Below are 14,691 nucleotides of genomic sequence, written 5' to 3'. Positions count from 1 at the left end.
TAACAGATACAAAACTCAATTCTTACACATCTTCAAATCATATTCACTGGTGAATCATAGCAAATATATTTGCTGTCCAAATAATCATGACAGTGATAAAAGTTGACAGCGTCAGATGGAACTGTTTAAGGACACCGACTCTCTTATTTAATTAGATCAAAACGTTACATGACTTAATACCTTATGTTTACATAGTCGAAACATGCCTTGGGAATTTATTGGCAATATGGGATCGTGCCTTGACACCTTTCTGCACCCTTCAGCTCAAAGGTTCAGTGTACAATAATATACATGGGTGAGCACTCGTTAACCATTTTGTGGTCCAGAATCAAGCTGAATGAACTTGTACTGCTCTTTGTTCTTGATCACAATTATCTCATTGTATCATTCAGTACAACCAACTTTTCCTAATTCACTGGGATGTAGAACATCAACGTCAGTGAATAAAGACTGCTACAGACCATCAGTGATTACAATTATGCGAATGAAATATGAGGTATAAATTGTTGGCTTGATGAGACTATGCAATCATGTGTCAGCAAAGTGTGAGGTTGCATACCATGTTGCATCAGGTGGGCATGGTGTGGTGCAATTGAATTCAGTGGTTTGGCCCATTAAAAGCAAGAATGGCTTCCTTTGGTATATGGTACACACCTAAAACTCATGTAAGTCACATTCACTGGAGTGTGTCAATCATACTCTTGTAAAATCTTCATATATATTGTAATGCAACAGGGTTGATATGGGATGTGTTGTTGAATTACTGGAGACACAAGATGCAAGTGTAGCCATGTATTGGACACCTGCACTTGTTTATGCTGTTTCATTTTTGAGTTAGCAGAGCTGCAAATCTGATATATTTTACCGAATCTTTCCATAATTTTCATCCACTTGTGGATGGATGGTATTGCTGCTTTGTATGTATAAACCAGTTTGAACAATTCTCAGGTTTCCACATATGGTATGATTTAAAGAGAGTACTGTCAGCTACGATCTGAGTTTACAATGGTCTGTGTGGATGGGGAGGGAGTGGGGAGGGGAGGGATATAAGTTTATTGATATCAAAAATTATCTATAATCCTTTACATGGGTCAAAGTGGCTCCCATATGGGATAACTACTGATGTTCATTCAACGAGAGACAATACACTTGCTGTGGAAAGTAGACAGGAAGGTCGCAATCTGTTGATTCATTGGTGCTGTCCAACAAGTTGTCATGGTCTACAATTGAAATTTCAAGTTTTTTTTCCCCAACCGAATCAATAAGACAATCACTTCAGCGAGGGTTTGAAGGCTAAGCCTTTGAACAAGCATGAGTGCCACGATGTATTCACAAGCTGGTTAAATGGATGAACCGTACAGTGCATCGGTGACAATGTCTGCGTATTCAAAATATCTGTGAAGATAGATGCATAGATGGTTTCCTCTTTGTAAACATAATGATATTATATTTTCTGTAGGAGCATGTCACCAAGGAGGATGCTGTTTTTAATATTGGACAAACTATCACAAATCAAAGTCTTCTAAATCCTAGACGAATCAGAGTTGTCAACAGTATGACCAAATTTTATCAAGAGGTGAGAGATAGACTTCTTTTTCAGTCTAGATTTTGACAACAATTTACTACATTTCTCCCAGGTGAACACAATAGTCCACACAAACAATAAGATTACTACATGTCAAAATATATAGCTTTTCATGAGTTTCAGAAAAGGCTTCTAATTCTCTTTATGCATACCAAAACTGAAATTTGTGAATACTCTGTTCCTCATATTGTACTAGATGAAACTTTAAACCATTCTTATTTGTAATCAAGAATAAAATTTAGGGGTCACTGGGCAAATTTAGGTACTAAAGAAAAATATTGCCACAGTTTTCCTATGTTTCAATTCAAAATGGCTGCTATCCGTGAGTTAACTTTATGTGGAGAAAGTTAAATTTTCGATTTTCAGAGAAAGACTGATAAATTCACTTATTCCACAAGCTTCAAACTGAGTCCATATAAGCAATAGACAATTAAAGTATTGCAAATCTGTGAGAGTCTGGATATCTGTCCCAAAGATGCATTCTTTTGAGATCATTGTGAATATAGTCATCGTCTTTTAAAGCATCAAAGTTCAAATCAAATATTAACATTTTCTCTCTCAGAATCACCACAGAATTTGGAATCTTAAATTTGAAATTATACTCTTTTAGAATACCAAATGATAATCTTTTTGTGTTCTTAAAGTTATACTGTTATCTGTTCCAATTTTGCCAAAGTTACCATGGCAGGAGAAAATCTAACCAATCACCGATTTTAAGTGGGTGGCCGCTTATTAAAAACAGCGCCCTCACATGGGCATTTTGAATACAAAGGAACGCCCCTTTGACCTTTATATGGGAATATTTAGATTACAGGTGACTGTATACCTTTAACATTAGGTGTTTTTTTCCCTTTATAATCTGTAAGGAAATTCAATAACAACAAACATTCCTTGCAGAAGCATTTCCTCAATGCAGACATGACATTGAAAACTTGGTGTGAATTTAGGACATCACTATGAAAAGTGAAAGTACTCGAACAAACTACAGATTTTCATAAAAGGGGGAAAAAGCACATAATTTATTCATTGAGAAATTAGATGAGTGAGGTTTGGGTTTTCCCTGTCACAAATCACAGATTTTATATACATACACAACATTAGAGTTCCATTGACTTAAGTATAAAAAAGTCTTTGGACATAACCTGACAGCATCTAGCAATGACAGTCACAGTGACAACACTTCAGACAGTACTTCAGACAGCGTACAACACTCTCAGATGAAATCGAACAAAGGTTCTTGCACTGCATTCTGGGTAGAACATTGACTTCCTGTCAATGATGCTGCATTTAAGCACATGTGATGCAAGCTGCTTGACCTTGCATGGTGTGACTTGATATCTGTCTATGCAAGTGGTTTTATGAAACCTTTTACAGTGGTAAACTGAAGTGAATGATTACAAGTGTCTTGTTTGAAAATATGCTACATCATAAAGTTTCAAACTATAGTTTGTTGCTGTATTGATGTACCATGTAACATGAAATAAGCATAGTCTGTCTGTATTGCTGCAATATATACAAATGATGTAATCAACTGGGTTTTTTTTGTAAGAAACCTGTTGGATTTTTTTTTCATATTTGTGGTTGCACACTTTGAAAGTACTTTTGTCATGAAAGTTGAATTATTTCAAAAACAGATACTGAACTTACTCATGTCTTTATTGCCTTTTTCTTTTGATTTTGTCAAAAAAAGACTTGCTTGTTCTTTGAATGCTGATATTAGAAAAAAGTCTGAAATCTGATTGTCAGGTATTACAAACAGCTTGCAAGGAAAAAAGAACTGAAAATCACATTGCTAACTCATGAGTTATCAGTATAAGGTGAGAGATTTGAAATCCAAAAATGTGCATTATAAACAATGATCAATATATTCCAAGTAGGGAGAATTGAACAGCAAAATGCCAACTTACCATTGATCAGTACATTCCAAGTAGGGAGAATTGAACAGCAAAATGCAAACTAACCATTGATCAGTACATTTTAAGTGGGAATAATTGAAAAGCTACACAGTACACTTTCGGTTGCGAGAATTGCAGTTAACTATCAACAATTCAAAGCAATGGTACATCTTTCCACTATGGTGGATCGGAAAGGTACAATGTTAAATAAAAGACCATATGTTAGTCAGTGTACAATATTATACCAGCTTTTTTAAACTTCATTCAAATTCCGATTTTGACCAGAATTACAGGTACTCTTTGGAAAGAAGTATGCATGCTGCTAAAGAAAACATGTTGGCCATTTCAAATAAGAAAACCATATCTGCAAACTATCATAGCACCAATGTCTGCTGTACAATATTTACTGTTACAATTAAGATAGTACACACCTGACTGAAATATTCAAACATTTAATCCATACTTTCCTAAAAGGACACTTTCACCCATTCTCTTAAAAAAATTAAGAATAAAAAGTAAGGGTCACCTTGAAAAATTTGGATAAAAGAATAAGATAGTGAAAAATTTCATTTACTTCACAACAGCAAAAGCAGCATACTAGTGCAGTATTGTAACACGCTTAAAGTCCTAATATCTGTCCCAAAGTTGCATTCTAGACAATTACACTACCGGTATAGCCATCTGTGCTTAGGAGGAGCGACAGATCCCATAACATAAACATGGACAACATACAGAATTGCTGCATACAGACTCACACATGTCAAATGGAAGTTCATTCAAAACTGTTCAATCCTCCCGATCACAAGACAGCTTTGATGTATCCCTATGCTTTGGAATGGTGCAGTTGGACCCAAGTACTGGTTAACAGGGGTGTAAGGATGGAGATAATACCATGACAGCGAGTAAAAGCAAAGTTGTTCTTTTCAAATCATTATCAAGACATATCTACACATTGATTCAATACACCTTACTAAAGCTAAGCAGCAAGGGTGTATGTGATAACTTGTTCACTTTTAACTTTCTTACTATCATTAAATTTCTTGAGAAAATTCCAAAACATCAGAATTTCTCTTTCCCTGATAAAACTCTGTGGAAAGTTACAACCACACAAAACATAGCAGAGCAAGAAAAAACATAATGTCAACTATCATACTTCTGGTTTTGCATTGATAATAAATTGCTTTGAAATTTATAATTTCTTGCCAGTACCATCTCTTCTATTTTCCAACTTTCTTCAAAAGTTCCTCAGCTTCTGTCTTGGCCTGCAACAAAGGAAACCACCAAATTATTTACATGAAATGAATTTTCAAATACAGATTGATCCTTCTTCATCCATAGTTTTACATTTCAAATTACCAAATTGAATTAAGTAGGCAGAATGTCTGATTTTTGATGAACCTAATCAAAATATTTTCACAATCATGGTGTGATTTGATGAGAGATGAGTTCAATGTCGACCGAGTCTGACTGCAGATGTTTTATTTGGAATTATAAAATTACTCTCATAGTTGCCGTCATTTTGAAGGCAAGTTTCTTTCAATTTTTTGAAAAGTCATGAACACGAAAATATTAACCCAGTATTAACTTGGTACATAAAAGGATTACGTTACACTCATGGCAGAAGCAAAAGTCCTCGGCACGACACATTATTATGGCAAAATTGTTTTATGGGACAACCACTTTTGGGGCAGCATTAGTAAAGGAGGCCGGCAAATAAGAATTAAAATGAGGGGCAATTAACAACTTTGTGAATTACGTCGTTGCCAATTATCGACAAAGGAGCCATGATAAATACAGCAACCATAAATCCATTTCTCATCTTGTGTCCAGCCATCTGGTTACTTTCAACTTTTCAAATATTTCACATTGATGGATTTGACACTCAGAAATACTTCAAATGGGCCAATCGTGTCATTGAAAAGAATTCACTGCAGGAATAAATTTTCGTTAATGATGTTTTTCTATTGTTAAGTAGCACTGTTTATAAATGATACATTATCCTGTGGCAGCTAAGGGACCAGAGTGGATGGTTAATGAATCCTTACAAATTAGAGTCATACACAGCCATGCCGAATGTCGCTGCAAGTTGGATTACCGACAGGGTATGAGTGATTGCCTTAAAACTCACCAGCATATGGCTTGGATCAATTAACCTTGTCCATTGTGATTTTTCTGAGAGTGGTGACACTTTAAAATTAACTTTAACCCTGTTTAACGTAGAGTGGTGAAATGTTTTGCGAAGGCAGCCAAGTGAAATTTGTGACACCTTAGCAGCCTCATAATGAAAAATCTGTAGTTTAAAACGGCTGCTTTCTCAGAAAGTAGTCAGCACGACTCTGAAATGTGAACAATTCACTAGAACCCTTTCAAATAAAGAACAGTTACTGTCATAAAAATATTTTGAGTGATTGAAAATTTGGTAAAAATCATGACGGCATGAATGCCTGAAAGAGAATAGCTAATCATATGAAACATATTGGCCAGTCTATCTGACAATATTACATGAACACCTGTTGCTTTGTAGGACATTATCTGTTACTTCACATGCCAAACAAGTTTACTGTAGCTGCCATTTAGGATTATAGTCTGTGCATACCTTTCATTGCCACGTTTCAAAACCTTCATATGGTCGGCAAAAATATTCCATTGTCAATTTTGTGTTTTTGTAACGGAAATGACAGTAATGCTAGACCCAAACACAGTTCAATTTACCATCTGTCCAAAATGAGGACCAAAATTTACAAACACTGATTAAAAAAAATTCCCCTGTATGAGTAAATTCTAGCACAGAATATTACAAGGACACAGATTTCGATTGGATTTTTTTATAACACACCAGCTGTGTGTGGCTGTATCTTGGTTAAGCCACGTACAGTTAATATAACTTGCCTGCTGTTGTCAGTTTGGACATGGGAAATTTATTCTAAAAAGGAGAACAGCATGTGATAAACACAGCTTTATGAAAAGAAAAAACTTGTTTTACAACATTTCAACCATTCAGTGGGCAAAACAACTGGACAAGCCCTTAACTGTTAACATGAACTTCAATATCTTCAATGGGTTTTCATCTGTAAAGAGTAAAATGGGAGTGGACAGGTTACACCCTACAATATACAATTTCATTCTTAAATTCTAACTGATTCTGCGGTAAGTACCGGTATTGCAGTTTTGACAGAGACAAACAGAAAGACAGATATAATACCTACTTCAACCTTTTACCATCACAGCTACAACATGCAAAAACTCTCCTTCATTTTGTGTGACATTTTTGCATCCAGTTGATAAATTATACACACTCATTCTTGTACTTCAGACTATGCAACATATTCCACTTCCTTTCACTGATTTTCAGTCAACAGCGCATCTATCAACCTATTTACCATCATGGTTTGCTCCAAAATCCATTGTTGTCAATGCTGATTGTGGACCTGTTTACAGGGAACACGGGTGGGGCTGGGGGGACGGGGAGGTGAATAGGTTAACCCTAAAGAGATGTGCAGGCTTTAACAAGGCTAACTCGAAGCAGCCATCTTGGTCACATGACGAAATCGGATAAAAATAAATCAATTTTCTGATATCCAACAACAATGAGAAAATGTCATATGTCAAGTTTAATTTTTAAAGGTTTTTGACAATTCTGTGGCAAAGCCTGGCCTCATTATGTCACAATCAGGGCTGTGTACTTGGAGTTGACATCATAGCAGTAAGACTAGTACTTATACTACCAGCTAGTAGCACTTGTACTAGCTGGTAGTACAAGTGACCAAACGGCTGAGCACTTCATTGCTTTATTAAAGAATAACTATTTTTGACACATGTTGATGAAGAAGGTGGAAATCTTTGATACCTTAATGCAGTGGCCATACAAAAATGGCAAAAATAGCTGCAAAAATATACAATTGAAGATTACATCATAATTTGAACATATCACATGTCAATCAAAGCTATCAAATGAGTAGTTTTTTGTTAAACAAATTTTTCGACCAAAATGGCAAAAATTGCCCCCAAAATACAAAATTGCAGATTTCATCATATTTCAACATATCACATTACGGTTACCCCTAGGAACCTGTATACCAAACATCAAAGCTATCAAGTGAGCAGTTTTTGAGAAACAAATTTTTGGACCAAAAATGGCAAAAATTGCCCCCAAAATACAAAATTGCAAATTTCATCATATTTCAATATATCACATTACGGTTACCCCTAGGAACCTGTATACCAAACATCAAAGCTATCAAGTGAGCAGTTTTTGAGAAAGACATTTTTTGACCAAAAATCAAAAATTGCCCCCAAAATACAAAATTGTAGACTTCATCATAATTTGAATATATCATATTTTGATCATCCCTATAAACCTATATGTACCAAATATCAACGCTGTCAGAAAAGCAGTTTTGGTGAAAATAAATTTTTGACCAAAATGACCAAAATTGCCTTAAAAATGCAAATATGCTTATATCTGCACAGTTTGAACAAATCTGAAATAGTTCCTACCTAGGGACCTGTATCTCAAATATAAAAGCTGTCTGACTGCAGTTTTGAAGATTTTTAAAGATTTTTTGACCAAAAATGACAAAATTTGCCTTAAAAATACAAATTTGCATGTTTCATCACAATTTGAACAAATCTAAATAAGGTCATCCCTAGGGACCTGTGTACCAAATATTAAAGCTGTCTGACCAGCCGTTAAGGAGAAGATGATTTTTGCCAAAAAATAGCAAAATTAGCCTCAAAAATACAAATTTGCATATTTCATCCCAATTTGAAGAAATCTGATTAAGGTTATCTCTAGTGACCTGTACGTCAATTATTAAAGGAATCAGAATGGTCATTTTGAAGAAGAAGCTTGGAATGTAAAAAGTTGACAGACACCGAATGACAGACCCTGCCACACATCCACCTATTAGATAAACTTCACGTCGTTGACAGCGAAGCTAAGAACTGCAGTGTGCAATCTTCAACGTTGGAACACTGACTTTTCTGCTTTCATGATTGGCTCTGTCAGACTGCTTCAAATTTTGCTTGAATATGCTAGTTGTTTTACATGGAGTCTGGGTTGAGGAATATAGTAGTTGTCAATAGATTTTACAGTGTGTACTATGGTTTAAAAGTTTTGCAGTAAGAGAGTCTGTATTGTCTCTCTGTCCCTTTCACCGACAAGCTTTCAGTGACTTGCTCCTCTTTGTGTTTATATAGTTGGACATTTATGCCCGGATACGTCAGGTACAATATGGTAGTCTGAGAGAAATGGAACAGAATTGAACTCTCAAAACGATATAGAAGGTCACACAAAGACCAATCAATTTGATAACAAACTACTTCAACTTCTGATTATTTTATTAATTTTCCTATCAAATTCAGCATTTACCATAAGCAATTCCTGGCAAATCCTTGGACCAGGCAAAAAGTGATAATGCCATATAGTGAAAACACATTCTGATCTTGTTCTGCTTTGGATAATGAGAATTGATTCTTTTACTATATAAGTTGAAAAAAGCTCCAACCAAGAGACGGAATGCTGAAAAGTCACAGTTAACAGTATTGAAATAGAATTGCACTCTGACTCAGTAGAAAAATAGAAGATGCATTCCTGGGCTCAGAAAACAAACTGAGTTGTCTGATTGACTGTGCCCGACTTCCCTCCCTGATCTGTCTCTCCTCTCACCTAACCAATTGGAACACTGAACCTAGTTACATGTATTTGACCACACCTCTGCTGTGTAATATACACCCATAAACTGCATCTCCTGAAAGGCATTCTTTTCGGCAAACCTTAGTCACTGAATACTGATGCAAAACCATAAAAGTTATCCCAGCCAAATGCTACAGTTTTTCATTCACACTGAAAAGTTTCACAGCTGTTTAAGTGTGATGTGAATGATACAATCCCTTACAATTCCTTTGTCAATTTTATGCTTTTCTTTGTCGTATGTTCTCTTTTTCTGCTGTATTGCTGCATTTACAGTTCAAACAAATGATCCATTTTTTTATTGACTTTGTCAAAGTGACAAAGCTGCTGTTTTACGTCTTTTTTTTAATGTAAAAAAAAATTACACATCTCCTTAGAATCCCTCATGAGCCAAAGTAATGTTAATGCATCATATGGTGTATGTGGAATATCAGTCAGTATCATTTCGTGGAACCTGAGTCTGTTCTACATATAGGCTATCATCCTGTTTTCTATGTACAAGTTGCATCAGGAAACGTGATGGAACCAAAGGAAAGTCATGGAATGAACGGCCACTGATACTAACGCTCAGTCACATTCCCTTTTTAATTATGTCAGAAGAGTGAAAAATAGTGACAACATCACTGTTCGCTCCATAGTTATAAAAACAAGTTAACAATTGTATGAAACATGGACACATACATGTACAGACAGACTGACATACACAGACTGCCACAGAGTGATGACATTGACCCCAAGTGTGCCTTGGCCCATGGAGAGTGATAAAGATATAACAAACAGCTGAATGTATGATAAAATAGTTAAGTATAGGCCTATATATACAGGCACTGAGAGTGAATATGTTACAGCAATTTGATTAGTTTCTTTTCCTTTTCTACTTCTGTGATAATCTTTAAGACAATCAATCTGCAAGGCAATTTATGTATTGACAAATATGCTATCTTTTACAAGCACACAGTAAACTGTTCTTGATTTTTCATTTACAATATTTGACATGAACTGAAATAAATAACATGCAACCAATGTTTACACTTTGCCCATACACCAGATACATGGAGAAATTTCTACATAAAATCATTACTCAGAAAACCCTATACAGGGAAAAGTAAACATTGTTTTCTTCCAGAACAGCTGGTGCAACTTACAAACTTAACCAAGTACACAAGGATGATGACATAAGAGATAAAGTTAAACTGTGGTGAACTTGACTATTCCTTTCAAATCCTTACCTAACTTGACATCTTAAACTAAAATACACTGCATGGTTAATTGTGCACAAAAATACATTAGGGTGGACCATTTGATAAGGGATGGTGTCTGGAAGATTGATGAGGTACATTATCTTTTTTATCCGATCCATTGTACATTCTTTTTTCCCCACTCTCCCACCTTTTCTTTTTATCAAACCTTCTCTGGCTGAATTTTTTATTGGCATTTGTTTGGAATTTTTTCAAAATCTGCCAGGATTTTTTTACCGCATTTCAACACCAAATAAAGTTAACCATATCAAATGCTTACTAAATCACCACATTATACACTCTTAGTTCCAGTAGGTATAAAATTACCAAAAAAATCTTAAAAATACAAAATGAAAGATATCCCAGTAAACTGACAGTTTCGCAAAGTTGCCCCAAAAATTAAAATTCCGGATTTTAAACTTAATTTCAATATATCTTATTAACAAAAACCCTAAGAACCCGTTTACTAAATATCAAAGCAATCAGACTGGTAAATTTTGAGAAACAAATTTTTTGACCAAAAATGAGAAAAATTGCCCCCCAAAATACAAAATTGCAGATTTCATCCTAATTTTAAATATATCTAATTAACATAAACCCTAGGAACCTGTACACTAGATATCAAAGCTACCAGATCACAAGTTTTAGGAGAAAAATTTTTTGACAAAAAAGGCAAAAATTGCCCCCAAAAAAAAAAAATTGCCAGTTTCAACATACCTTCAATACATTATATTGAGATTAATCTTAGATACCTGTATACCAAATATCAAAGCTATCAAATCAGTAGTTTTTGGATAAAAATTTTTTTTATCAAAAATTGGGAAAATTGCCCCAAATTACAAATATGACAATATCAATACAATTTGTACAAGCATGACTGAGGTCATTCTGAGGAACATGAATATGAAGTTTCATAGCAATCAGACGAGCGATTTCAGAGAACAAGATTTTTTGACTAAAAACTGAAAAAATACCCTAAAAATACAAACATGCAAATTTCATCCCAATTTTTGCACACATGCTTTAGAATACCTAAAGAAATCTGCATACTAAGTTTCAACCAAATCTGACCACTGCTTACTGAGTTTTAGCCATTTGCAGGATTTTTTCTTTTTTCCCCCTTATTTGCATATTTTTGGCACTGACATGTTCATTTGAACAAATTCACATCTCCACCCCTAGGTGCACCTGTACACCAAATACTAAGACAGTAGGTGCTACGGTTTAGGAGTTTTTGATGTGGACGGACATACATACATACATACATACATACATACAGACGACATTTTTCCACCTTATACGAATACCTCCCATTTGCATATATACATATGCATATTATATGGGAGCTAAAAAATTATTTGTCAAAGAGTCAACATTGATTTATAATACCATACCTCAGAATGTCTATTTACATACCTACTGTTTCCTTTGTACAAACTGGTTCTTGCAAGTTTTTTGATTAATTTCAGGTAATAGGGTCTGTTTATGAGATAAGACACTGATTCCAGGCCCCTTTTTGGCCAGTACATGGTACAGAGTCAACAAATAATATGCTGTATACAGGGATAAATCGATCATGAAAAGTTGCTTAGCTGGACTTAGGGGTGAACCATTTGATTTCTGGGGGGGGGGGGATGGAGGAAATGGGTGGGGCAAAAAATTTTTTTTCCCATGACTGTGACAGCAAATTTTTTTCTATTGTCAGTCCTGCATCAAATTATTTTTTCTGTATGCAGTGGCAAAGCAAATTTATTTTTCTCGCTTGCCAATTTTAATACAATATGCTATACATACACGTTATTGGTTCACAACCGTATGTTTTAATAACTTGTTGTGTTCATGGTTCTGCTATTAAAATTTTATGTACAACAAATAACTAGTAAAAAACCAGACTGACAAACTTGACCAGCTGTACTCAAGCTGTGTAGCAGACGTGGAAAAACTCACAAGAAATCTGCATCATACCAAGAAAGTATGGTTTTCTACCACTCTCTACAAGCCAAGGTCAAGGCAGTTGTGCAAATGGTAAATGAGAAAATGGCCACCATATCAGCTGTTCATGAGAAATACAAAGAACTGTACGGAGCTAGCCAGCAGGCAGCAGCCAATAACAGGAGAGCTGCTAACAAAAAAAGAAAGAAGAAGAAAAAAGCTGCGATATCAGCATCACTCAATACCAATCCACATGTCAAGGCAAAGTGCCGAAGAGAGATGGCAAAGGACATCCACTCAACTGACATTGTCACTTTATTCAACAGACAAGAAAGGGGAGACAAAGGTAGTCATATCAGCAGATTATTTTGAGTGATGACTTTGTTTATGTTGGAGTAATATAAAAATGCATATAAAAATCACCAATATTAACACTTTTGTCCCTTTCCAAAGTGAGAAACCTTTAATCAAACACAAAACTACTGCAGACAATTTTTAATAAAAATAACAATTTTCCTTTCTTTCAATTTTCCTTTCTTACAGGTGCTCAGCAGGTACCTGCATGTACCGAACCAAAAAGATATGGGATCTGCCTACTGTCATCCATGAAGCCACTGCCATAGTCTCCAGTAGAGTAATAGTAGCCTGGTTAAACCAGACGGCTGATCTGTTCCATCCACTGAACAGATCCTGCAGATCAGCAGTCTGGTTAAACCAGGCTGATAGTGACTAGTATAGAAGTGTAGTGATCATACAGTTGTGAAAGTCAGTACTATAGCTGTGTTTTATATAAAATCAGTACTGTCAACTTCTCAGGAAAGAAGTCATGTTTTACAAAAGTTGTGTTTGTATTTAATTATTTGTTATTGTATTTTCATTGCAAGGAAAAACATATATTTTGAGAACAATATATTGCTTTTAAAAGTAGTTCATTGAATCGTGTCGTTTGTTTTAAATTTTCAGTAGATACAGATCACAGCAAGTCCAATGGTTCCCCTTTTAATACTGACTGTGTCAATGCTTTATTGCAACATATTTAAAACACTGTCATCACAAAACTTTGAACATTGTGTAGTATTGAAGTTTATTTATATGCCAGATTTTTTACATCAGGATTCACTCTAAAATATTGAAAATATTAGTGCCGCCGTAGGCGGCCGCCCTCCAGCGTTTTTTTTTAAATCAGTCCCAAACTTTGGTGATTTTAGCACATGGCGACAATTTTCTTTTCTCTCCTGTCTGTTTGAACATTTTTTCTTCTCAAGCCATTGTTGGATCAAATTTTTTTTTCTGTCCTTCACCTGCCGACAATTTTTTTTCCCCCCAGATCCTCAATCCCCCCAGAAATCAAATGGTTCTCCCCTTAGAGAGAGCAGAGGCACTGCAAAGTAACTGGAATCATTCTGGGTGCGTCTGACTTGGCAAACTATCTTAAATATCTATTCACATCCTTAGGCTACAACAAAATCACTTTGTCAAAACCAGTGACCAAACACAAATAAATCAGTCAAAAAATGAATTATTAAACTGAATATACACCAGTGTTATTGTTATTATATTGTCTAGGTATGTTCAGCATTAAATACTGAGAATGGAAACTTATTGTCTTCCAAGAGTTTGCCCTAGCTTAGTAACTTGTCTTGCTAAACCTCCAAGTTGGTAGGTATGAGTATCGATTCAACTTTCAATAAAGGGGAAGTTCACCAAGGCTGATTTTTACAAATGTGCTAGCTTTTGGGTCACATATTCCAGAAAAGCCATTTTCGCCACTTATAACTCGCCTGATCTTTTACAAAAACGGATAACAATAGTGGCAGAAGTTGCATTTTAGGGTTTCATCAACTTATTGTATTTGGAATCATGGGAAAAAAGTGCCAACCTTGGCACTTTCATCACCAGATACGGCAGGGACCGTCTTCCGATGGGTATGGCATTATCCACTCACTCATGTTCACGTCAGGCTGTGTGTATTTGTATAACTCAAATAATAGTTATGCAAATACACAGAGCCTGGTGTGAAAGTTAATGACAATGCCATACCCATGGGAAGGTGTTCTTGTTGAATTCCCCTTTAACACTCAGCACTTTGTTTGTCTAAGCTGTTACTCACTGTGTTTCAATATAAAGGCTAGCCCAGAATACACATATTGAACAAAATACCTTTATTGCACTCTGTATTATGTAAAATTGAAATTTTATCGATGGTACGGTGGGAAACATCATTTGACTTGAATGTCTGAAAGGAAAATAGCTTTTAACTTTGATAGCATATATATGGGGGTAATCATTATTTTTGTTCTAGTTTGCGACAACATACACTTCTTTTGTACTAAACACTATACGTAGAAA

At 35.3% G+C, this 14,691-nt stretch overlaps 2 protein-coding genes across 3 annotated transcripts in view; one reads left to right on the top strand and one right to left on the bottom strand.

Annotated features, from left to right (window-relative positions):
- Window positions 1-2,574: 2,574 nt before the first annotated feature.
- The window catches only part of LOC139148299 (regulator of microtubule dynamics protein 1-like), a 43,586-nt gene continuing 31,469 nt past the window's right edge, over window positions 2,575-14,691 (bottom strand). For both annotated transcript variants that reach the window (XM_070719662.1, XM_070719663.1), the window contains one exon: window positions 2,575-4,742. In XM_070719662.1, the coding sequence (XP_070575763.1) occupies window positions 4,698-4,742 (45 nt within the window). In that variant the 3' untranslated portion in view covers window positions 2,575-4,697. The remainder of the gene's footprint in view (window positions 4,743-14,691) is intronic.
- LOC139148771 (uncharacterized) lies at window positions 12,381-13,020 on the top strand. Its single transcript, XM_070720225.1, has 2 exons — window positions 12,381-12,688; window positions 12,886-13,020. The coding sequence occupies exons 1-2, from the start codon at window positions 12,385-12,387 to the stop codon at window positions 12,963-12,965; spliced, it is 384 nt and encodes a 127-aa protein (XP_070576326.1). The 5' UTR covers window positions 12,381-12,384; the 3' UTR covers window positions 12,966-13,020.

This window comes from Ptychodera flava, chromosome 13, assembly GCF_041260155.1.
Source record: "Ptychodera flava strain L36383 chromosome 13, AS_Pfla_20210202, whole genome shotgun sequence".
Taxonomy (NCBI): domain Eukaryota; kingdom Metazoa; phylum Hemichordata; class Enteropneusta; family Ptychoderidae; genus Ptychodera; species Ptychodera flava.
This window is presented reverse-complemented; position numbering and strand designations above follow the sequence as displayed.

What these genes read in the sequence shown, in the direction of transcription:
- LOC139148771 (XM_070720225.1), top strand. Translation starts at nt 12,385, where the DNA reads ATGGTTTTCTACCACTCTCTACAAGCCAAGGTCAAGGCAGTTGTGCAA. An exon ending in ACAAGAAAGGGGAGACAAAG is followed by an intron (nt 12,689 to 12,885) that starts GTAGTCATATCA and finishes CCTTTCTTACAG; the next exon opens with GTGCTCAGCAGGTACCTGCA.